We start from the raw sequence: 26,970 nt of genomic DNA, 5'->3' as shown, positions 1-26,970 counted from the left end.
TATTATCTCACAAATAAAAACTGGTGACTTCCAAGATGTAGCCACTGCACAAGCATAAAGACAGCACAAGTTACAATTACCACTTTAAGATCACGGTCAATAAAAGCCCGAAAAGTTATCGACAAGAAAGCAGAAATCCTCATTTTTTCTTCAACTAGTCAATGCATTTATACAAAAAGGAAAACCTGCTGAAGTACAACTTCATTTATGACACTATGAACAAAACTTAAGAACAGGGAAATAGGTACAAAACTAGTAGTTCAATTCCAAGACTTTTTTTATTCTAAAGCTTTTCAGAGAGCGATTATAGCTTACCATCGTGAGAAACTTCAATATTTGGCAACACTGTAGCATCGTGATTAATAATGACGAAACAGGGGCTCTGTAGTCGCTTCGTTTGATGAACCAACATGTAACAACGCTTGTTATCAGCATCATTGGCAACAACAAGTCCGGCTACAATGTAAAAATTTAGATTAATTTAGTATCATCATTTTCAGCTTATGATGAATGTCCTATAGGATTTTGAATGGAATTTTATCAATTCAAGTATAGTTAGTTATATAATAATTAATTTTGTTATATTATTTTCCTCTTTAGAGGAAAGTTCTACCCCAAAAAGCATGAATACATTTCACTCTACATGATAGCTTTGATTATTGGTACTAAAACGTCATCATGTCAGTAGGTCATTTTAAACCAACACAGTTGCGTACACTCCTCCTACAGCTCACCTTATTCAAATTTATTTTGTTTTGCTCCCTAATACCTACTAGATTACCAATAAGTACAATTTTTAAAAGTACTATAGTTCTTGATTTACGAAACATTACTGTGGTAACGACTATTTTAGTGAGCTCTTTCGAATCTACTTACCTTTTTCTCTAATTCTGGGAGCCGAATCCTAGCAAGTGTCTGTATGTCTTTTATGCAAAGCACGGCAATGTTTTGGAATTGTTTCGGCCAAGTCTTTACGAAGCAGAGTTTACTCCTCAAGTATTAAAAATTATACAGAGTAATTCCTTGAGAGATAGTTTAGGATCTTTAGAAAAACCAAGGTTAGGCATACCAGGTTAGGTAGGTTAACATAATAAACAAGGTTAAACAGACTAGACATGCCAATACAAGTTTAGGAGTCATTTGTAAAAAAAAAGTCTTGGATAAGAATGGCAGGAGAAGAGAAAAATAACAATGTGATAGGATGAAAATAATAAACTGTTTTTTAGAAAGTGAAACAACAAGAATAGCCTGAAAAACGCAATAGCAAAACGTACGATTTTTTTATTTTCAGAATCAAGTTTTGGAGTGGTATTTACGTCGTCTAGCCCCAGACCCCAACACTTGATAAAACCGCACAGAAAATTACTTGAAGGAGAATTAGAAGAATTTTCATGCTATACTATTGTAGATTTAGTGACATATTTGAAAATTAGGATACATTTAAACTTGATGAAATCTGTCCCAGACACACGCGGCAAAGATAATTATTCAGTATTTATCGTTGAGCACTCAGAACAAATGTTACATTCAGTCTCGCCTCCCCCCAATATTTTTGCATTGTTGACTCATGTAAACTACTTGTATTGCAACGTGGAATGATAGTAGGGCCTATTTACTTCTTTATAATGGATGAGCAGTGTCAATGGTCAGTCAGACAATCATCAGTTTTGGTGCTTTTTCGAAATCTAAGCATTGAATGTGCTGTCCCATCATGATTGCAGCGTCAGAAGCACCTAGTAAAGAACGAACTCTAGCTCATAGTAACCGAAAATTGGAAATTGAGCCTTGAAAAAAAAAACAGGTAAGTAAGGAGGAATCACGATTTGAAGTTGATTTAGGAATGGAACTACGAAGCACTGATGTGTCTCCTTTTTTAACGTTTTTTTTTTTCACCACTACTAGGGCACTAAAAGATCCCAGAGAGGTCTTTGAGTGTTCATTTGATTACAATCTAGATTGCTAATTTGCCAAGCGTATTCTTGTTTAGCTTCTTCCATGGCGACAAAGGGCTTCTTTCATGCGCCCCATATCTTCATCAGACACCTTTGATGAATCAAACTAGGGCTGGAATGCTGATCTTTTACACGGTGCGATACAATAACATTTATTAAGAGGAACTATACACGTTTTGCCTTTAAAATACAAAAAGTGGACCTTGATCTTTATTTTTACAATTACAATCATTAAGATATAATGTGAAGGTATATTTGCACCATGAATGGCTCTAATATCTTTGAGGCTAGATATCCATCTAAGCTTCATAAGATAGTGATAATTCTGATTACATCAAGAGGTGTCCAAGAGTATTCCTGAATATTTCAGTATGTAAAGAAACTACTGCTAATGAAGAATTTTTTGTGAGGTCAAAATCAATGAGTCAACAACCATTTTTATGTTGTATACCTGTTCCATGACTTTTAAGGCCTGTAATCAGTAAGAATTATCAGATACAGATTTGGATTAGACCTCTGGTCATGAGTTATTCATGAAGTCTGTTAGCTTTAGTTATCGCCTGTAAGCTGGCGTAAAAGCTATCTTTTGATTCCTGGGATGCGCCATTGATCGAGGTATAACAAATGGCAAGCAACGTTTTGGTCTGCAGTAAAAACAAATCTGACCGTCAACAATCAGGATCAAACTGCAACACAATTATTTGGAGCTTTGGCTTCTAATTTCAACAAGGGACACAATTTTTTCACCCCAAACCTATAGGGCCAGTTCCAAGAGCAGCTATAGGGCCACCTTTTAGGTGATATTCTCCGACTTTTTTTTATTCCAGGTATAGGCCTGTAACCTGTTTCGCCTAGGTTGCAATTATTGTCTAAATTATCTGAAATTGTTACAATCATCGCAATGAACATCTGAGGTTTTTTTTTTCATTCCGGGTAGAGTCCTTTTACCTGTTTCAGCTGAAGTGAAAATGAAAATATTAGAGTGGTGTCCATAATTTTGTTTTGAAAAATAAAACAGGAGGAACACTCGGATTAAAAAAAAAAAATCCAGACACTTACAGTCCTCTATATAAGAAGAAATTAGCATCCTTCCGGCCACACAACTGGAAACACCAGCCTTTGATTTGGGAAGCTATGTTCGCCACGCTGTAGTGTCCTTAAAACATTGTCTATTCTAAAAGGATACCACAAGTCGTTGCAAGTATTTAAACAGAAAGAGGGAGAGGAACGTTATGCACTGAGCTCCATCTAGTATTTTTCCAGCGAATCCCTAAAATACAAGATTCTACAACCAAAGGTTACGAAACCACAATACGACATTTGTCCAGCGTCCACGACAGGCTATTTACGGTATAGAGCCTACGTTTTGATGTAGATTTTTTTTTGTTTACCAACAAGACGGTCTTGGATGGAATAACCACGTTCTCATTTGAGTGCAGTATTTCGAACAAACCAGCAGTGAAGAAGTTAACACATAGAGTATCCTAGTTTAACAAGGATTTAAAACATACCAAGAAAATATTCTGAGACGGTACATAATTCTCATTTGAGTGCAGCAGTTCAAGCAACTTTACTGTGCAGTGAGGAAGTTAACGCACAGAGTATCCTAGTTTAGAAAGGATTTAAAGCATACCAAGAAAATATTCTTAGACGGTACACAATTCTCCTTAGAGTGCAGCATTTCTAACAACTTTACTGTGCAGTGAGGAAGTTAACGTCCATAGTATCCTAGTTTAGAAAGGATTTAAAGCATACCAAGAAAATATTCTTAGACGTTACCCAATTCTCCTTAGAGTGCAGCATTTCTAACAACTTTACTGTGCAGTGAGGAAGTTAACGTCCATAGTATCCTAGTTTAGAAAGAATTTAAAGCATACCAAGAAAATATTCTTAGCCGGTACACAATTCTCCTTAGAGTGCAGCATTTCTAACAACTTTACTGTGCAGTGAGGAAGTTAACGTCCATAGTATCCTAGTTTAGAAAGGATTTAAAACATACCAAGAAAATATTCTTAAACGGTACACAATTCTCCTTAGAGTGCAGCATTTCTAACAACTTTACTGTGCAGTGAGGAAGTTAAAGTCCATAGTATCCTAGTTTAGAAAGGATTTAAAACATACCAAGAAAATATTCTTAGACGGTACCCAATTCTCCTTAGAGTGCAGCATTTCTAACAACTTTACAGTGCAGTGAGGAAGTTAACGTCCATAGTATCCTAGTTTAGAAAGGATTTAAAAAATACCAAGAAAATATTCTTAGACGGTACACAATTCTCCTTAGAGTGCAGCATTTCTAACAACTTTACTGTGCAGTGAGGAAGTTAACGCACATAGTATCCTAGTTTAGAAAGGATTTAAAACATACCAAGAAAATATTCTTAGACGGTACTCAATTCTCCTTTGAGTGCAGCATTTCTAACAACTTTACTGTGCAGTGAGGAAGTTAACGTCCATAGTATCCTAGTTTAGAAAGGATTTAAAACATACCAAGAAAATATTCTTAGACGGTACACAATTCTCCTTAGAGTGCAGCATTTCTAACATCTTTACTGTTCAGTGAGGAAGTTAACGTCCATAGTATCCTAGTTTAGAAAGGATTTAAAACATACCAAGAAAATATTCTTAGACGGTGCATAATTCTCCTTTGAGTGCAGCATTTCTAGCAACTTTACTGTGCAGTGAGGAAGTTAACGCCCATAGTATCCTAGTTTAGAAAGGATTTAAAACATACCAAGAAAATATTCTTAGACGGTGCATAATTCTCCTTTGAGTGCAGCATTTCTAGCAACTTTACTGTGCAGTGAGGAAGTTAACGTCCATAGTATCCTAGTTTAGAAAGGATTTAAAACATACCGAGAAAATATTCTTAGACAGTACACAATTCTCCTTAGAATGCAGCATTTCTAACAACTTTACTGTGCAGTGAGGAAGTTAACGTCCATAGTATCCTAGTTTAGAAAGGATTTAAAACATACCAAGAAAATATTCTTAGACGGTGCATAATTCTCCTTTGAGTGCAGCATTTCTAGCAACTTTACTGTGCAGTGAGGAAGTTAACGCCCATAGTATCCTAGTTTAGAAAGGATTTAAAACATACCAAGAAAATATTCTTAGACGGTACACAATTCTCCTTAGAGTGCAGCATTTCTAACAACTTTACTGTGCAGTGAGGAAGTTAACGTCCATAGTATCCTAGTTTAGAAAGAATTTAAAACATACCAAGAAAATATTCTTAGACGGTGCATAATTCTCCTTTGAGTGCAGCATTTCTAGCAACTTTACTGTGCAGTGAGGAAGTTAACGCCCATAGTATCCTAGTTTAGAAAGGATTTAAAACATACCAAGAAAATATTCTTAGACGGTACACAATTCTCCTTAGAGTGCAGCATTTCTAACAACTTTACTGTGCAGTGAGGAAGTTTATACACAGAGTATCCTTGTTTAGCAAGGATTTAAAATTTACCAAGGAAATATTCTAACATGGTTTAATATTATCCTCAACTGCAATTCTATTAGCTGTGTAGTCATGGTACCAGGGGCAGCACTCATCTAACATTTTCACAGAGCATAAATGTTTAAGAAAATTCATAGAAAATAAACTTACAGGGTATAACATCTTCCTCATTTGCATGTAGCATTTCAATCAACTGTGCAGTCTTGGAACCAGGTGCTGCACACATATCTAAGACCTTATGATGTGGCTTGACATCTAGAACCAGTGGCGGAATCATACTAACAGCTTCCTGTCGGCTAATATTACCCGTTGCCGTTTCAGCTATTAGGAAGTTGTGCAAGCGAAACATAGTTTGATTTTTTCTAATATCTTTTCGGCTCAAATTAAGATGCCAGCCAAAATCGTCAGGATACCTACAAACATGGGGTCCATAACTAACATGATAATTTTTTCTTATCCAATGTTTTTTTTTTCTATGACAGAAATTTAACTATTAACAAATATTTTCAACTGAAAAAAAAACCGTTCCCAAGAATAAGAGATTCTACATGTGTTAAAAGTAATTATTCGGTGAAAAAGAAAAAAATTCCCACTTTAGTAATTTGGACAGATTAGCACATAAACGAGGCCATGACCTTACCACCCATCCAATCACCTAAGATAAAAGGTAGAGTCTGACATAGTCAACTGAAAAGAAGAAGAAGCAGAGCAGTCCCAAGAGATGCTATTATTGTACCTGTCAGTTTCAACTAACCTCTGTTGAGTACACTATAAGGCCGCATCCAGGGGGGTGAGGGGGTTTGAACCCACCGAAATTTTTGTAAGACTCGTAAAACGTAACAAAAATGAATATGAATATTTTTTTATGTATTTTTTGAAGTTTTTTTTACCCCCCCCCCCCTTCAAAAAAAATCCTTTTGTAAACCCTGACGGGAAATGACCAATATAATCTGGGTCGAGACTCAAAGCTCAAAGACCCAATGCCTTCACATCCCAAAAAAATATTGCAAATTTTGTCAAGCAAGAAGCTCATTCACAATCAGATTTTACCAATATCAAAATTTACCTAGCGCTGATTTGAGCCAATCATATTTCTCACAGAGTTTTCTGATGGGCTGAAAAATTCTGATTGGCTCAAATTCGCGCTAGGTATATATTGGTATTAGTAACTCAGTATCGGTATTAGTATATTCTCATTGCGAATGGGCCTAAAAACGACTAAGCAATGTCATGAAGTGATTTCCAGCTGGTATGTGTGATTGAAGTAAAACTGTCTAAGCCCAAACCACACTATAGTTACATTTTCCGATAGAAAAAATTCAAGTTTCATTAATGACAATTTAACGTCAATTTAAATGTCACTAAATGACAATTTAATGGGTTTTCTCAACTTAACGTCAGGCTTCTATTGCAGAAGTGTACTGATAAAATGGCAAGAAGTTGCCTTAAAAAGCTTGTTCCGATACTAATTTGTTCCCAAAATATTCTCTGCTCATACTGTGTCTTCTTAACTTTAGTCAGATTTTTTTTTTTTTTTTTTTTTTTTTTTTTTTTTTTTTTTTATATCAGAAGTAGGCCTAATGTATAGCCAGTGCGGTCTTAGAACGTTTTTTCAAGCTTTCTAGTTCCAAAAAAATTATATCTTAACACTTGATTCTGATTGTTAAATCAGAAATTTATGCTTGAAAGTTGAACAAATTTCAACTCCAGAAGTTACGGACTGTGTGCATAATTGGCGCTTTAGTTCTGCGTAATTTTGATTTTTCAGCAAATGTGATTATAATGTGTGGCCTAAGCATGAAGTCTTAAGTTTTTTCTGAAAGTTTCAATAAAAGGAAGTCAGTACCCACATAAAGAAAAAGAATACCAATAGTACATTTTGACTCAATGCATAAACAGGAAGCGTCCTGAATAGCAAATTTCCCTCACTTCTTAAAAAGTTGTCAGCAAAATCCTGTTCTAGGATTGAATTCTTCCTCCTTGGAATACTTGCCTGATTTTAAATTTGAATTCAGGTACCCAATGATTAAACCTCTAACATATTTTCGAAAGTCGACTAAAATGATCGACTAAAACTAAAAAGCTAATAAAAATTTTAAATTATACAAAATAAATTTTCCAGGAGAGAAAAAGACTAAAAAATTACATTTGGGTATGCAATCATTAACAATATAAATTTCCTAACCAATGACGGTTTTTTGAGCCAAGTATTTTTCATTTTCCAGCAGAGCGAAAAGCCTAAAAATTTACTTTTGGATCGGTGATTATTAATTACACCAATTCATCTAAAAACGATGGTGTTTTTTGGACCAGCTTTGCTTTTTTGGTTATTTTCTCTTTCTTTTCCAGGACAGGAAAAAGCTGAAATTTTACTTGTGGGTCTGTAATTATTAATAACACTAATTTCCTAAACAAGAATTTTTTTTTTTGGGGGGGGGGGAATTTTCGTTCTGGGGGCCTTATTTTCCAGGAGAGCGAAAACCAAAAAGAAATTACTTTTGGGTCTGTGATTATTATCAGTACAAATTTCCTGACCAAAGATAGTATTTTGAATAAAGTCTATGATAACCAAATATACCAATTTTTCAAGAAGGATGTTTTTGGGGCCAAGTTTTTTTTTATTATTATTATTATTTTACAAGAAAACAAAAAAGCATAAAATTTAGTTTTTGGTCTGTGATTATTAACAATACAAACTTCCTGAACAAGGACGGTTTATACAGGTTTATTTAATTTTTGATTTTGGGTTTTTTTTTCCTTTGTTTTCCAGAAGAGCAAAAATATCGAAAATATAATTTTTGGTCTGTAATTTTCTGAACAAGAATTTTTTGGACGATTTTATTCATTTTCCAGGAGAGCATAACCATAAAATTCTTCTTTTGTTTTTTTGGTCCGTGATTGTTAATAATGCCTATTTTCTGAACAAAGATGACTTTCTTATCAAGATTTTTGATTTTCCTTTGGCTTTTCTTTCACTTTCTAGGATAGCAAAAAGCCTAAAAATTTACGTTTGGCCTGTGATTCTTATTAACGCCAATTTTCTGAACAATGATGGTTTTTCAAGGCCAAGATTTTTATTTTGGATGGTTCTTCCTAGATTTTCCAGGACAACATAAGGCCTAAAAGTTTACTTTTTGGTCAGTAATTATTAATAACATCAATTTCCTGAACAAGCTAGGTTTTTTTTGGGACAAGTATTTTAGCAATTTTCTGAATAAGGATAGGTTTTTTTTGGGGGGGGGAGGGGAATTTTTGGTTTTGGGTGTTTTTTTCCTTTACTTTCCCGAAAAGCCAAAAGTCTGGAAATTTACTTTTGGGTCCGTGATTATCATCAGTATTATGCTAATAATAACGGTTTCCTGAACAAGGAAACCGTTAAACCTTGAACCGGAAACCTTGAATTGAAAATCAAGTATTTTGCAGTAGGCGTCAAGACATGGCTAATTGTAGGAAAAAAGCCAAGACAGATAGTCCGAGTAGTTGAGAGGCAAAAATGTTTTCTTGGGCAGATGTTCAAAAAACAGACACACTGAAGCATCTTGGGCAAAAACAAATGACAAGCTGGAAAATAAAACTGGTCAGTAGAAGGATGTACATAATTTACAATAGCAGGGCCTAAATTCTAAATTCAAATCTCAATCTATTTATCTATGGATTAACGACGCTTCTTGACTGCTAAGGTACTTCTGTCGGGTAGTTTGTTTAACTGTAAGCTCCCCAGACTCGCAGCGGCTAAGCTCGCAGTCATACTAATGAACCTCCATAAAAGTCAAAGAATTTGGTACACCAGGACTCGAACCTCACCCCAAAGGATATAGAATTACAAGTCCAGCGTGCCACCCACTCGGCTAAGGTGGCCCCAAAAGATTATTGACAGCAAATACGTTATAAATGGAAGCTAATACTATTCCTTGTCACACTGAAGATTTAACCGGAAAACCTCTAATTGTGAGTCTCAGGCTTATGGGCTAAACTGTCACAAGACTTCAAATTTTACTGAAACATCCCTTTGATATTTTTTGCATCTAAGCTGCTAAAATACACACTGTCAGGACTTGTATGAGGGAAGCAAGAGTGTTTGGCAAGAAGAAGGTGTCAATTGCTTAAAAAGTGTTGTTTGAACATAAATATCCACATTTAAACATGCTCTGTGCTTTCTTAGAACTGTTCTTGTCTGAATATATCACCTGTATTATCATTTACCATAGGCAGCGCTATAGCGCTGCTGCAAAGAGCGATGTCGGCACTATGTATTTTTTCTTCTTTTTTTCTGACCAAGACACTTTGTATAGAAAGAGTTGTCGTAGACATTTCAAAAGGGGCACATTCGATAGAAAATTGAAAGTTATAGTGCCCTTTTGAAGAGTCAAAAGTGATTAGAGGGCAACCAACCCCCCTTCCCCCAAACACATCCCATCAAAAGTTTGAAATAGCCATTTTGTTCAGTATAGTTGAAAGATTCACTAATTATGTCTTTGGGGATGACAAGCCCCCCCAGCCCTCAGGGCAAGGACTATAAGTTATACTGGTTGCCCATCATTAACATATAAGGTTTTTATGGAAGGGGCAGTCGTATAAACTTTAGAGGACAAAATACACAACAAATTCAATTTAAGTTTTTTCACTTTTTCAAGTTCAATAAATCAAAGATCGTTAAGACTTTAAGAAATAGACATCAGTATATGTATATTAAACTTTAAATCCACATTCTTTTGTTCTTTTTTTTCAGTAAAGTGCAAGCTAGGCTCTGGTCTTGAGAAGACATGGGGGTTTTGAGCCCTACTGATGTTATTTTCTGCTCGTTTTGAGTTTGAATGGGTTATTTATCGTAATTTATGTTCGTTGGGTGTTATTTATGTTTTGATGGGGATTTATGGTGGTTTTACGCTTGAAGGATCATTTGACTTTATTTCTGCTCATCTTCGGTTTAATGTAGCTCTTAACTTTTCTTTAGAAAACTTATTTTGTGGAAAGTTTTTTACATTAATATCTTAAAAAAGGCAAACACTTAATATAGAGAAATGATGTTTATATTGTTGACAAATGAGGTTTTAGCCAAATCAGATAGATTATATCGTTGTGACTAAGAAGTTACTACAGTACAGTGGTGATGACATTTTCCGTCTGAAATGGAGGATTTGAGATCAATTCTAATTATAGTATTAACGACAGGTTAACACATTTATAGTGTTAGAAAAACTCTTTAGCTCATTGTTGTTATCGGAAATAGCGAAATGCTCGAATTTGTGCTATTGTTTAGAAACGAGAATATACTCTTTTTTTATTATTTAATTACTTTTATGAAATTGCTCTTTTTAATCACTATTTTTATACTAAAAAGCCCAGTCCTGACATTTGTATAATTCTCCTCAAATACGAAATAATTTGTCTTATTATGTCTATCAGACATTTACTATTTGCATTATCATTTATATCTAAACGCCCACCATGAGACTATTTGGAATGGTGCTCGAACTATCAAAGTTGATTTTCTCATTTTCAGAGAGGTTCCTGTCACTTGGATAGATTCGAGTCACTTTCCTTTGCTTGGTCGGGATTAGAAGCAAAATGATCGCCATTTCCATAATAAAATCAGCTTCAAATGGCGTTTCTTCCTCGACAGGTTTTTCATCAAAAGACGTTTGAAATTTTAGTTTACTATAGGTCAGATTTCGTTCTTGGCTATGTTACATCTGATCATGCAACCACAATCCAGGAACAGTAACTATTATTTATGTGAGGTTTAAAATTACTCTCATGCTACTCCCATTTTTCACGTTTGGTTCCTAAGCCTGTTCCTGTATTCTTACTTTCAACAGTCTTTGACAGTTGTATGATGTCCTATCAATTGTTAGCTGCTTTATCATGAAAAGCGGAATTGATATTTCACTTACGTTGTTTATTAATAAGCATGAACGCTAAAAGAGTAGTTGGAACGCAAAAAAAGGTGTTCCACATAAAGTTACTTTGGTAGCTCCTTTCCATAAAAGATATCACGCATAGAAAAAAGCCTTCCTTTTTCTAGTTAGAAACTAGTAAAGAATAAACCATACTATCAATAATGTCTGTACTGCCAAAAAATACACTTATTGTCAAAAATTATATCTTATCTTAGTGCTATCATTAGTAGCTCCTAAATAGGGCACTAAAACTTTTAATTTCTAATTGAACGAGCCCTTCTCCCAATATCATTTCTTCCTCAAAAACTAGATTAAACCGATAAAATTCTTGTTCTTTATTCCTTCTCCCAACCTTGTATTACAAAGATTGTTTGTTTAAGCATTTGGTTCTAATGTAAACATTTAATTAGCTCCTTTTTCTAAGGAGCTAATTTTTGCGGTATAAAGTTTAATAGAGAATGTTTTAGAGATACGAAAGTTATAACTTCAAAGTGCTGAGAGCTATTGTCTCATTTGTTCAATTTCTTACATTTTTTTCTGTCTTTTTTTTTCGTGGCTTTTCGCTTTTTTTTATTCACATATAGAACATACTGAAATAAATTTTAGTTCTAAAAAAAATTAATTAGATTAATTTACCGTAATCTAAACTAAATTCAAATTTTAAGCTAAATTAATTAAGCTGGCATGCATTTTCAGTATGAATTATATGAACAATTAAAAGTGGGTATATAAAGTCATATAAACATACTTTAGCTGCCTTTTTCTTAGAATAACCGTGATGGAAAGCCCTTGGAGGACATTCAGGTGGCAATTCCCCGTATGCGTTCGGGTGTTAAAACTTACCATGGTAGATTTTTAGGAACCACTTGTTCTTCACCTTCAACCTTCATTAAATCTTGAAAATAATTTCCTTTAATTATCCTAAGCAAAGCTTCAGCTTGAGACTTGTATCCAGTGAGTCGAAATGTTGTAGGTAGAGGACTTTGTAAAGCTGTGAGAAACTCTGGCCATTCTTCATTAGATACTATCCCTTGAGTCTACAAAAAAAAAAAAAATATGAAACAAACTATGATGATACATTTTTCAAAATAATATAGGGTAATATGCGCACTGCTGGCACACAAAAACAAGGTTTGTATTTAAATAGAGCTATTGTAAATTGCAGTTTACTGAAATTTCAAGAAGTATATGCCAATGTAGAGGACAAACTGGCGATTTTGCAAAAATAATGCTCGTATATAAAAAATATCGCCATCTAATTATTAACTGACCAAAGTGGTTGTCATTAGAGAATCACTAACTGACACCCACAATAACCGTAGAAAACGTGGCAGTTTGCTAAAGTTCAATTCACATGCAAGGTTACTTGTACTTCCAGCAGGACCAGGCATTTTCTACCTCATCGGGCATCAGAAAATCAGCTGTTTCGTGGGAATTTGCTTAACTATAAGCTCCCTACACTCACGAAGGCTGAGCTTGTAGAGTCACACCGCTGACCCCCACTCTAAGCTATACAATTGGTGACACAAGGACACCTACAAGGGAAGCCAAGAGATTATTGTCTAAACATAATCATTATCCACCATTCACAATTTACTTCCTCTTTTAGAAGCATCTCTGATTTATCCAAAAAGATGATGGCTAAAAAATGATGCCTAACTGTGACGGCATCAAAAAAAGCGAAGTGCACATGTGACCATTACTTCAGAAAATTGTTGAGTTCTGGCGGTAGCTACCACACAGATAAGATACTGCTGATGAAAGGGTGGTATGCTGGTAACAGGTGCACATCCTTGCTGTTTTTAATTTATGACCTGTTGTATTCCTTTCTTGTCTTTCAAGCCATTATAGAAGAACAGAAATACTTAAATATAGAATATCAACACTTGTGAACTTAACCTTCACTCTCACAAAGCCAAAAGGAGACTGAAAACAATTAAGACATGGCTAATTGTAGAAAGAGAAAAGCCAAAACAGATAGTCCAAGTAATTGAGAGGCAAATGTTTAAATGGCTGCAGCATGGATAAATGGCAGGAGTAAGCATGACTCTCTTATTGGACACATACTTGTTTGTTAGTATTTGGAAAGGCATGCCTGTCTAAAGCCTCAGGCATGTTGACCAAGAATTTAAAATTGACATAGAACCGTTAGATTGCCTGTAATGAGAGGCAAACAAGGCACGCCCTCCTATGGTCTTATGAAGGTTGACCAAGAATGAAGGTATCTAGAATTTTGCAGTAGGTTGCATCAAGACATGGCTAATTGTAGAAAGAGAAAAGCCAAAACAGATAGTCCAAGTAATTGAGAGGCAAATGTTTAAACGGCTGCGGCACATTTGCTTTACAATAAAATTGTATTTCTTTTTTTATTTCTTACTGTAGAACTCGTGGGTTTGTGCTATATTCAGTTTCATTGTTAATCAATTTTTTGTATAAAGAAATTACAAAAATAACAATATCTTTCTGATTTTCCAACCCACTGTCCTAGAAAAATTGTCCCTGCGTCTAATACATTATTTCCCTTACTTGTGGAGATGACAGCAGGGATATTCCATTTTTTTACTGCAGGTCAGTGAGAATCATTTTAAAGCTCATGTTTGAAAAGTTATTCAGAACACACAGCTCTGGGTTTTTGTATTCAAATCCTACATAGGAATCCTGTTCATTGGAACCACTAGCCCTACTCACCATACGCATATGTTCAGCGTTTGAGGAATGGGTAGAAGACAATCATTCTGCCAATAGGTAGCCTACTTCTCTTATGTTGCTTCGTGTTTCATTACTTTTCTCACTTTTTCTTATAAATATTCAGTTTTGTGACTGTTTAGGTATTATTCTTTTCTGTTTTAAGGGCTTACAATTATTGGCTAAAAGCCATTTAACTAAATTAATTTGCTAAATAAGAAATTTCATAAGTAGATCAAAAGTTTACTTTGAGTGAGAGAAGGAATTGGAAGTTGAAGCCCTTCCTTTCATTTAAGCTTGATATTAGAAAACAAATTGCCCAAAACGCTAGAAAAGAACTTCTTACTCTATCAATTTAAACAGCCTAAAGGGGAAAATAGTCAAAATAGAGAAAAGCAACAGAATCATAAAGGGCTTACAAATACATTTATCAGAGAAACTAAAGGGCAATGTTCAATTTCAGTTATTTCATGTTATATCAAGTTTCCACCATTTTCCTAACTTTACTTAAAAATTCTTAGTTCTGCAACCATTTAAGTAATTTCTCTTTTTAAATGCTTTATTGGCTCAAAATCATTGAAATAAATTACATTACTAACTAAAAAATTTCATAAGCAGATAAGGAACAGACTTCAAGTGGAAGGAGAGTTTGGGGTTGAACCCTTGTCTTCAAATGACCATACTATTAGAAAGTCAAATTACTACTACTACTATACTACTAACAACTCACCGCAGCACCAAGCCGCCTGAGGCTAACACAGCTGCGCACGATCTTCCTCCACTCCATTCTATTCAAAGCCTCCCTGTTTACACCCGCCCATGGAGTTCCCATTTCATTTAAATCTTTCTTTATGACGTCCTCACACCCCAGACTAGGACGACCTGCTTTCCGTTTAGCCCTAGACGCTTGGCAGAAAAAAAAAATCTTCGGCAATCTGTCATCCTTCATCCGCACAACGTGCCCTAGCCACCTTAACCTTTCTTTCATTATAACCCTAGAGAGCGGTATTGAACCACATTTGTCGTATAGCCTATTGTTTGAAATACAGTCAGTAAGCCGGGTACCCAGAACAATCTTTAGGTAATTTCTCTGGAAAACATCTAGCAAATCTTCAATCTTCATCCACTTTTCGGAGCGCCTAAACTTCAGAGACATATTTGACCCACGTCATTACTGTAGCTTCCAATATTCTAATCTTTGTCTGCAGACTTATCTTCCTATTCTTCCAAATTTTTTTAACTGCGAAAAAAAACCCTGAGTCTTGGCTATTCCACTTTTAACATCTTCACTGCTCCCACCATCTTTACTAATAATACTCCCAAGGTAAGTGAAGCTGCCCACCTGACCAATCTTTTCATTAAACAATGTCACTTTTTCATCTTCACTTATTCCTAGCCTTAGTGACTTAATCTTCTTAACATTAATTTTCAAACCTATTCTAGCACCCTGTACTCGCAAAACCTCTAGGACTTCATTCATTTTGCTCACACTTTCATCTAGGATGCTTAAATCATCAGCATAACCTAAGTCCAGGACACGTTTTTCCTCCCCATTCGATTCCGTGGTCTTCCATTGCCTTTCCTGTGCTCCTTAAGACAAAGTCCATCAAAATAATCCATATAAAGGGGAATAGAACACAACCCTGCTTAACTTCTGATTTAATACAAAACCAGCAGCTAACCTCATTTCCTACCTTAACCGCAGCAGTGTTATTCTCGTACATAGCACTAATCACTTTAATGTATTTGTCTGGTACACCATACAAGGATAAAACCCTTACTAAAGCTCTTCTATCAACAGAATCGAACGCTTGCTCATAATCTATAAAAATGAGGGGCAAAGGTGTTTGAAAACTCAGGTACTCCTCAATTATTAGCCTAAGAGTGAAAACTTGGTCGACACATCCTCTACCTTTACTAAAACCGCACTGTTCTTCTCTTAAAACTTTGTCTACGGCATCTCTCAGTCTAAAAAGTATCATATTACTAATTAATTTACAACCTACAGAGACCAACCTAATGCCTAATGCCTCGATAATTACCACACTCACTTTTATCACCTTTCTTATAAAGTGGCTTAATTAAGGTTCTCCTAAAATCGTTAGGTACTTCCCCTTTTCAAATATTATATTCATAATCTTCAGTAACTTATTTCTAACCTCAGAGCCACCATATTTAAGAAACTCATTTACCCAAAGTCAAATTACCCACAAAAAAAAAATAAAAAAGAAAAGGGAAATTTCATCAGTGTCAATAATATATTGTGCCTTTTGAGAAAGGAAACGCAAAATCATTATAAACTTGCTCACTAAGAAATGAGCGCCAATACAAATTTGACTTCAAAACTTTTTTTAAACACACTACTTATACTCAAGTAATGGTAGCCTTTTCTAGCAAGATAGTTTAAGCGTTACCAACAAATACCAGATTTTAGTTGGAATCCAGAGACACGAAATTATACCCTTAAGTCATTTTGTTCACAGTAAAATACTTTTTTCTTTTCTGTATTGACCAGAAAGTTTAGTTAAACATTTTTCAAATACAACTATGCCAAATGTTTTTAATGTAAGAATTCATACTGACCTTGTAATATTTTTCAAAGTCAGCATTTTCTTTTATAATGTCATCATAATGTTCTGGTTTTGGCTTGTTTGGTCTCTCAGCTTTATTCTGAAAAAAGAGAAAAAAAGAGTAATTATACTGATTAAAGAAGATTAAACTTACCAAGACATCTCCAGCCATTTAAAGCAACTTGATCTCAAGTAAATCAGCAAGAGCCTACTATCCTTACACTATCGTGTTGAGCGAGTTTTCAACTATAATAGCCAATATAATGACAAATGATGAAGCACATCAGACCTATCTACTAAGAAAATTTACAGGCCTATCCAACCTCTTACAGGCCTATCATAGTTCCTTTAGTCCTAGGCAAGGCAATGGCAAAAATAATATGTAACTACCTTGTCTGGGTTGCTGAAACAAACAATCTAATTTCCTTTACTAGACTAGCTTCAGAAAGCAACAAACTTTAATCGATATGTTTGTCTGCTCATTACAAGACCCAATCAAAGTTAAGAAAGAAATCCCTCATAATAACTAAAATCTTCACCCACGTCTCTCTCCTCTCAAAAGCTAATGGCAGTTCCTACCCATCTAATCTTAAACAATTTCAATATCCCTGAGGATTTTTATGTTAATTACTTAGGCACGGTCCTAGATTACGACTTAACTTCAATCCTCACATCCACAATTTTACCCACACATATTACATAAAAATAAGAATACTGAAATGGTGATTACAGGCCTCGGGATTGTCAGGAAAGTGTATAAAATTCTACAAGAACTACACCAGGTCTCAAATCGACTATTGCCTGATATTGTGATACATTTAGGAAAAAATATCCTCCAGAACAAGAAACTACTCAAAAATAATAAAGCTTGTCTTATTTTTGGCCTTAGGATATCAACTAGACCTAATTTCTTATTGAATGACAGTGGTTAAACCACAATTATATTTCACAAGATGGTACCGTATATTTGGCATATATGCACATTAGTATGAACTGGAAAACCAACAACCCTAAACACAAGTACAAAAACAAAGATTCTCTGAATGTTGTTCTCTTCTGGTAATTAACCACCCAAATATAAACTAATGCATATATCTTGCATTTTAAAGAAGGGTAATTGTATTATGACCAAAACTATTGACCTATGGGCCTGGCCTAATCTTGGCAGACAAAAAATTCCTAGAACAAATTGATGTAGCCAATTAAATTTTTAGAATATCAATTGTGTATATCAATTATATCAGATATTCTTTGACACGATGGTGCACCAATGTCATTATCACTAAAATATTAAAGAATAAAACTAATTATTTCACTGAAGTGCTTTGTGAGTTGTGAGTACTGACAAATAAACAAACTATGATCAGTGGCATTATTTGTACTCAGGATCTTAGAAAATTAGTAATAGTCCACAAGACCCCCCTCTTACCCTAAACAGGGGGTAGTTTGTTATTTGGCAGAGGAGGGGGCAAGTGCCCCCCCCCCCGCAGAAACTTAGCCTTTTCAAAAATCTTGGCAAAAACTAAAATAGTCCTACATAATTCAAGCATCTACAGAGACAGATCAGTTTTCTTTAGTATAGCTTTGTCTTTATGGTAATATATAGCTCATTTTTCACTTGACTTGGGAAAACTTGACTTGAGTGGTAGGTACTGCAAGGTGCCGACTCCTGTCCCTATTGGGGTCACCACCACCTTTGCTGAGGTTAAATATGAGGTCTTAAGACCGCTCCTTATCTGATGAGGCAAAGTCTGTCTTAGGAGTTCTTTTGTCTGTTGTTTGGGCCAAATACCCATCCAGCCGGTATGTACCAAATTTTCAAACGGAAAAAAACAGCCTCGGATCGGACTTCCTTCCAGTAGACGACCAAATGCGCGTCCCAAGACAATTTTTATGGACACGTTTACTGTTACCCACTGCAATGTGCGTGGTCTCCGATCCAAGTTGGATCACCTTCAAAATATAATAAATGAGGTCTTCCCTTCTGTCATGTGTGTATCCGAGACCCACCTGAATTCTAGTGTCATTGATAGTGATATCAGTATTCCTGGTTACACTCTGCTCAGGCTGGATCGTAAAAACCCGAGAAGCTCGACTTTTAATGGAGGTGATGTTGCTATATACCTTAAAAATAACACCCCATTTTTGGTACTTTCGATTCCTAGCAATAAGGAGGTCCTTTGGGTAAAAGTAAACCTATCAAACAAATCATTTCAAGCTAGGAGCCGATTACAAGCACAAGTTTGTAGAAAAACTGAAAAGTGCCCCTGCAAAGCAATGGTGGAGGCTCGTCAAAGAAGCCCTAACGTCATTTAAATCAACATCAATTCCCTTGCTTCATGTTGAAGGGACGATGATCCAGTCAGGCCAGCAAAAGGCAGATGCTCTTGCACAAGCCTTTTCAAAGGTCTCCCAACTTGATGAGGATGAAGTCTCTCCTCCCCCCTTTCTGCCACGAACAGATGCAAAAATCACCAGCCTTAATATAACTACTAGGAAGGTGCTCAGAACGCTAAGCCAGCTGGATGTCACCAAAGCTTCAGGACCTGACAAGATTCCCAATCTCATTCTTGAAAGGTGTGCCCCTGAACTTGCTGGTCCTCTCGCGTCTCTATATAATATGCTTTGCAGCGGAATTATTCCCGAACGCCTGGAAAACTAGTCACGTGGTCCCTGTTCCAAAGGCAGAGTCTGACCTTACTAATGTAGGATTATATTGTCCAATAAGTCTGCTATCCTGCGTAGGTAAAGTTTATGAAAGCGTCATTAATAAAACCCTTTACCAATACCTTGAATGGTCCCTGTTTTCACCCTAGAATCGTGCTCAGAACGCTAAGCCAGCTGGATGTCACCAAAGCTTCAGGACCTGACAAGATTCCCAATCTCATCCTTAAAAGATGTGCCCCTGAACTTACCGGCCCTCTCACCTCTCTCTATAAAATGCTTTGCAGCGGGATTATTCCCGAAAGCCTGGAAAACTGCTCATGTGGTCCCTGTTCCAAAGGCAGAGTCTGACCTTACTAATGTAGGATCATATTGTCCAATAACTCTGCTGTTCTTTGTAGGTAAAGTTTATGAAAGCGTCATTAATAAGACCCTTTGCGAATACCTTGAATCACATCTGTTGTTGGCAGACACGTCATGCTGTTTCCGCAGAAAACGGTCTACTTTAGACTATCTGATGTGCAGTATCAAGAGTGGGTTGAGCTCCTTTCTCAGGGGCACGATATTTGTCTTTTCTCCTTTGACATCGCAAAAGCCTTTGATCATGTATGGCACGAGGGACTTATTTGTAAACTGAAAGGTATGGAATTCATGGTCGACAATTTGACGTGTTTGCTGACTTTCTTCATCAACAATTGTTGCAAGTTGTCCTTGATGGCTTCATATCAAAAGAACACCCAGTTTTATCAGGAATACCACAAGGAAGTGTTCTTGGGCCAACTCTTTTCTTGGAGTTCACAAACGACCTATGGGACAACCTTGTGAAAAAACCTCACCACATTGCAGATGTCACAACAATAAAAACATCAATCGCAAAAGACGAAGATCCCAGTGAACCCCATAAGGACCTTCAGGCTGACCTGGAGAAAATTGACGCGTGGGCAGATGCATGGCTTGTAAGTTTTAACACATTGAAAAAAAAGAGCTCCTAATTTCTAAGACGCGTAATATGAGGGATCATCCTGATTTCGTCTTCAAAAGAGTTAGCAACACAAGTTGATATACTGCCTACTTGGAGTTAATTTATCTTTGGATCTCTTATGGACTGAGCATCTCAGTAAAGTTAGATCCTCTTGCAACAAGAAGTTAGGAGTTATCCTAAGATGCAAAAGTCTTCTCTCTGATGATTCTATTCTGCCACTTTTCAATTCGTGCATCATACCCGTCATGGAATATGCATGTCCTGTCTTTGCTGGTGCACCAAAAAACCACATCACTCCACACCAACATATTCAAAATAGAGAAGTGCGTGCAGGAACCTCTGGCAACACGAAAGCTAAAACCCCCCAGCTGATCCAGGAACGTTTCAATGTGGCGTCCATGTCGGTTTTCTATAAGTACTTGTATAATCCTCCATCAGAGGAGCTATCGAAGCTCGTTCCTGATAAAGCAAATCCCTTGTGATCAACTTGCCGAAGTACAGCTCGTCAGGACTACCTTGAGCAGGGTACTCCCCGCCAAGAATATCTGGAAACGAGTTTCGCCTGGCAATCGGTTACCACATGGAACGGATTGCCGGCAGAAGTAATCCCAAAAAATCCTTCCCTTGACGCGTTAAAGAGAAGGTATAACTAGTACCTCAGTGTTAGAAAATGAGGTAACTACCAGGACTAGCAGCAAGTCATCACCTGTGATGGAGCCGTGAAGCCTGTAATAAAAACAAATTGGCTCCAACTTCCCCCCCCCCTAGGATTTTGACGAAATTACACCCCTGTCCCTAAAGGTCCCAGATATAGCTCTGGGCTATATACAAAGCTTAAGACAACACTAAGCTGTTGTGAAAGTTTCCATGAGTCACATTTTCATCTTTCTTTCCACTTTCATGCATGTTTCTAAATCATTTTTACTAGCAAAAAGCTGCATTTTCCTTGTTTTAAAAATCAAACAATTCAATACAAGTAAATAATATTTGCTGTCTATACCAGAAACCTGATTGGTCTATTTCTCAAATATTGTCATTCTACTCCTCTGAGACAGACATCCATAGATTTATTTTTAACCATAGTAATTTACCTAATATGGTGTATTGCATGATGTCCACAATAAGTGTTATTTTGATGGGTGGCTGGCATTTACCCTCCACGGAAAATACTCCCCTGTGGAAAATGAGGCTTTCCAAATTTGAGAATTTTATTTGAGTTTTTTTTTTTTTTTTCTGTAGTGGGAAGGAATGTTGGTACTTGTCTATTATACGCCACTCACTTACGTTTATGCTGTGTAAAACTTGAGAACAAACCAGTTTCTTTGTTAGTTTCTTTCAGTTTAGTGTGAGACAAGATCAAGACAAGTGACACAATAAATGGAAAATATATAATTTGGGCTATATATTTGCATATAAGGGGGGAGGGAAAAAGTATTTGGACAGTTTGAAGTCAGAAAACAATTCTTACTTCATAATATGCAGAATAATTCTACCTAACACATTTTGCATGCAGTTCTGCTATAGTTTACCCCCCCCCCCCTAATGTGCAAATATATAGCCCAAATTTGTTTGGGTTATTTGAGGAGGCAACCCTTTCATATATGTAATAATTTTTGTTCGTTTTAAGTTTTGATATTGCTCCTTACTTTCATTTGAAAAAACTTGTTTTTCTTTTAATTTAATTTCAGATCGTTTTTGAATAATACCAGGAAGTCTGACTCTATCCACGAAAAATTCCGGTACTTGTGTATTATATGCCACTCATTCAAGTTTACAATGTGTAAAACTTGAAAACAACCAGTTTCTTTGTTACTTTAGAAACAAATTTTGACTATATATTTGCACATTTGGGGGAGGGATAAAGTGTAGCAGGTATATATGCAAAATGTCTTAGGTATGATTAGTCTGCATATCATGAACTAAGAATTGTTTTCTAACTTCAATCTGTCCAAATACTTTACCCCTCCCCCCTAATGTGCAAATATATAGCCTAATTATATATTTCCGATTTATTCTGTCACCTGTCTTTGTCTTGTCTCGAGCTAAACTGAAAGAAACTAATGAAGAAACCGGTTTGTTATTGAGTTTTAGACAGCGTAAACTTGAGTGAGTGGCGTATAATAGACCAGTACCAAAATTCCTTCCCCCTGAAGAAAATAAAAAACAAAACACAAATAAAATTCTAAAATTTGGAAAGCCTTATTTTCCAGGGGGGAAGCATTTTCCATGGGGGGAGGGTATTTTCTGGTGGGGTAAATGTCAGGGGGGTCAACACCTAGAACTATTTTGATGCAAAATAAATTTATTTGGATGCCAAAAATGAATCATAACTTTCAGAAATAGGAAATACTAGAAAATATGGCAATATAAAATACATAAATAGAAGCAATAAAAGAATGGATCAGACCCAGCACAACTATTATATCAGACTGTTGGAAAGCACAGCCTACAAAAGATTAAAAAATACAGGATACATTCATCACACAGTAAAGCATTTAAGTAATTATGAGGACCTGGCCTCTGGTGCTCACACTCAAAATATTGGGAAGTATGACAATACATGCATTCGAAAATATTGCAGAACAGATGCTCCTATGGTAGGTTACTTAGCTGAATTTTGTAGAAAACAAAAGTATCATGTCCCATCTGAGCAGTTCAATTTCATAACTTCTTTATTTGATGCAAGACTACTTTACACTTTTGATATCAATCAACCAGTGGATGACGTACCTGGTACAAGCCAAGGATTAAACTAAAAACCAGAGGTCATTGGCTGAAACTTGTAAAGCAGTCAACTCTAACCATGGTTGGCACCCAATTCTTTTCCTCAAGGATTACCAATGATTGGAATTAACTCTGAAGATACAGTTACTGCTGGCCCTATTGACCTTTCAAACAAAGCCTGAATGCTGATTTGTCCTTTATGGAATAGATACTCAATCGGGAAGCAGCAATTGGTGCAGCTGATCATCCAGCTGCACCACATCACTAAACAAAACTGTAAACAACTTATTGACCATCTACTCTGGAGCTTCATAAGGAAAAAACAAACCTTAGATTGCCCCAGGTTCCATATACTATTTTGATGTCAACAGATACATCAAACGAACTAGTTTATTATGGTGATTCCAAATATATAAGGTTCATCAAGTTTAGTTTTATACATAAAAAGTTACAAGCCTGAGAAAAATTTGCCTGATTTTTGAAATAGGGGGAAACACCCCCTAAAACTCAAGGACTCTTGGTGAAAATCACAGTATCAGACTCAACATACCCAAGAACCCCACTGTAAAAGTTTCAAGCTCCTATATACAAAAATGTGGAATTCTGCTATTTTTGCCAGAGGAAAGATCACAGATGCATATTTGTTTTTGTTGTTTTTTTTTTCAGGAGAGACCATATTGAAATAATGGGCCTAGAAGATCAGGAGAGGGCACATTTGAATGGAAATTAAAAGTTCTAGTGCCCTTTTTAAGTGACAAAAAAGACTGGAGGACATCTGGCCCCCCCCCCCTCCCATGCCCATTTATTTCCCAAAGTTATCTGATCAAAATTTTGGGGGAGTAATAGATTTGCTGCCCAGTCCCTCTCAATATTTGATTTGAAGCTATTGATTGTTGTAGATCCCACTGCTGTCTTGCTTAGGCAATTCCGCAGACTTATGATTTGGTTGTAGAAGAAATTGTTTCTGTTTCTTGTCTTAGCATGCTTGCAGAACAGCTTTGCTGAATGACATCTGGTACTTGACAACCAGGCAGGCTCAAACATATCTTTGTTGTCAGTCTGGAGTAACTTATAGGTAATTATTGTATTGCCTCTGCATCAACACTATGTCAGAGTTGGTGGCTTCAGGCTCTGCAGTTGATACCCATACTCTTTATCTTTGAGACCCTTTACGCATATTATCGCCCATCTTTGAACAGATTTGAGAGCCATCTGGTATGTTTTATTAATTGGTGTGGCAATGCACATTCCATACTCTAGTCTAGGTCTCACCAGGCTTTTATAGAGTTTAGTCACTACTGGGGGGGGGGGGGGATCTACTTGTTGCTCTTCTACTGATCTATTGTAAAACTTGTTACTGTGTCAACTTGGAGACATTCAGTTTAGCCTCGATGATTGTGCTGAATATCAGATGAAAAAATACTAGGTTAAGTGAGTTAAAACGTGAATAATAATAAAAGGAAACATGATAATACAATTAATGCAAATATGCTGTATATTATAAAGTCAAAATTTCATTATTCTTATGGCTGGGGATGGATTGTCAAAAACATAAAAAATAGGGTAAAGGTTAAGAATGGCAGCTCTTATAAGGAGTCATGCTAGAACCAAAAGAGGCACATTTTTAGATTTATAATTTTTTGTTTATTTTCATAAATTGGTTTATATTTTTGGCAATTCATCCCTATCCTGTAATTATCTCATATAGTCTTAGGCTATATGAAAAACTAAAGATTAGAAATGATGAACTCCTCCATTTTTTTAATATGCAGCAAGTACTGTTGATTCATAGATCTTTGTTGTTGTTTTTCTAAATTGCATCTGTGTTCTTCAACCATTTTTTATTAATATAACTGTTCCAAATTATGAAATTTAAAATAAATCACAAACTTTGTTTTGATTTTGTAGATATGTTCTATGAATATAAGCAGTGAATCTCTATCAGTCATTCTTTGCTTCAAATTGATCTAAAAGTTTGTCAAATTACAGGAAAATTCATTGCAGATACAATTCAGGGCATATACTTGCACATTAAAGGAAGGTGGTGGTGAAACTCATTTCCAAAATATATAAATGTAAAATTTGGGTTCAGGATGAAATGTAGATTCTAAAGGCATGTCTATTTCTTAGCTATGTCATTAGTAAGTTAGTCAGAAAATGTACCCAAAAGAGTGATGTTTGGGAAAATTGCCATGATTCTTCTCAATTGGCAAACTGTTTTATTGGTGTACTGAAAATCATGGAATGCATCTAAAGAACCATAACAACAAATTGCCCTGATTATTCTGATTTTACAATTCTGAAAGGGATTTATTTTATAGAAAATGAGTAAACAATATGGATGAAAGTAGGAAAAAAGAAAGAAATATGATTCATTAATACTTGCTGCATAGCCTATTATAAAGTAAGAATTTCACAATTTTTTGGTTAGTTTCTTTATAGGCTAAAGCCTAGGGCTATGTAAAACCAGTCGGGCGGGGGGGCTGAGGGATGAATTGCCAAGAACATGAACCAAAGCATGAAAATGAGCATAAAATTAGCAATCTAAAAACGTCTCTCTTTTCCTTCTAGCATGTCCTCTTCTGAAGAGTTGCTATTCTTGACTTTTATCCAGCATAAAATTTGCAATCTAAAAATGTCTCTTTTTGTTCTAACATGTCTCCTTCTGGGAAGCCATAGTTCTTAACTTTTACCTTAAATATTTAAAAATATGTTTCTTAATCTTAGCAAAGACCCTTATAAGGCTTATATCTAATTAAAATAATAGCTTAGGAATGAAATTCTGCTTTAGCTACTTTTGGCTATCTTGGAAAGGGGTTAGGTTAGGAAAATGAAACTTTCAGGGATGGGTCTATGGACTAAAGGATGTCCTGGGAAGATATTTTGAAGTAGCTACCTCCACTCCTCCCCCTTCTATATAATGCAAATTATTCCATATTACTACTTGCTTTTCCTGACATTTCATCCTTTACTATTATAATTATAAATCAGTGTTTACCTTACACAATTTCCGCTTTTAACCTTGTTTATTAAAGTATATTCCACAATCCATTTTCCATTTTATAGTCATCCCTTTAACTATTTTACTATCTTGCTGATGTTGCTTATAGTATAAAATAAACCTGGTTTGTGAGGTCACAAAAGGAATGTTCTTTGCGTATTATTAATTAAAAAAAACTTTCCGAAAAATAAGTTTTTCAAAGATATCTAAAGGCCATTTTAAACTTAAGCTCAGCAGATACAAATACCTGTTAAAATTCAAACTCAAAATGACTAGAAATTTCTATTAAAGAATAAATGAAACCCAAAACGAACAGAAATTAAATAAAGAATCATAGCAAAAAACATACAACAAGTAATAATATAAATGAATAAACAGATCTTAAAGCGAGTAATGCTTCAATTGAATATGAAAATCAAGCTTTTGCTATTGAAGTATAAATGAAACTTAAAAAGAACAGAAATTAAATAAACAATCAATGCAAACAAACATACAGTAGATATTAATATAAATGAATAAATAAATCTTAAAACTAGTGAAACTTAAATTGAATATGCCAATCAAGTTTGAATCAAATAAAAATAACTACAAACAAGAGTTTGGGTATTGTCTCACTGCAGAAGCCTAAAACCTACTGCGTCATTGGTGCTTTACTAAAAACAATTCTTTGAAATATTTTCACTTTTGTATTTTTAAGAAATCAAAAATTAATTAAGAATTTAGGGAATAAATATCAGCATATGTATATTAAATTGACAATGCACTTTTTTTTTCAGTAAACTCATTTGAATTTTTTTTCAATAAAGTACAAATTATATTTTGGCTTTTAGAAAGCATAGGGGTTTTGAACCCTACTCACATTAATTTATGCTTGTTTTGAGTTTGACTCTAATATTTATCTTAATTTTTGTTCGTTTTGGGTTTCATTTATTTATTGATACTGATTTGGGGTAGTTGTATGCTTGGTAGATTATATGATAGCCCAGACGCCATGTGTTAAAAATGTGAACCACACCACAACGGAATGGGGCTGCTACG

The 26,970-nt window shown here is 35.5% G+C and overlaps 1 protein-coding gene across 1 annotated transcript in view; it reads right to left on the bottom strand.

Annotated features, from left to right (window-relative positions):
- The window catches only part of Nsun2 (tRNA (cytosine(34)-C(5))-methyltransferase Nsun2), a 53,431-nt gene that overhangs the window by 22,776 nt on the left and 3,685 nt on the right, over positions 1–26,970 (bottom strand). The window contains exons 2-5 of the mRNA XM_089103061.1: positions 16,575–16,661; positions 12,150–12,343; positions 5,557–5,819; positions 316–456 (exon numbers count right to left, since the gene is read on the bottom strand). Coding sequence (XP_088959187.1) covers positions 316–456; positions 5,557–5,819; positions 12,150–12,343; positions 16,575–16,661 — 685 coding nt within the window. The remainder of the gene's footprint in view (positions 1–315; positions 457–5,556; positions 5,820–12,149; positions 12,344–16,574; positions 16,662–26,970) is intronic.

This window comes from Artemia sp. Qi Xiang Cuo, chromosome 17 (genome assembly GCF_049724085.1).
Source record: "Artemia sp. Qi Xiang Cuo chromosome 17, ASM4972408v1, whole genome shotgun sequence".
In the NCBI taxonomy this organism is placed as follows: Eukaryota; Metazoa; Arthropoda; class Branchiopoda; order Anostraca; family Artemiidae; genus Artemia; species Artemia sp. Qi Xiang Cuo.
The sequence above is the reverse complement of the archived record's forward strand: the minus strand, read 5'-3'. Positions and strand labels throughout refer to the sequence as shown.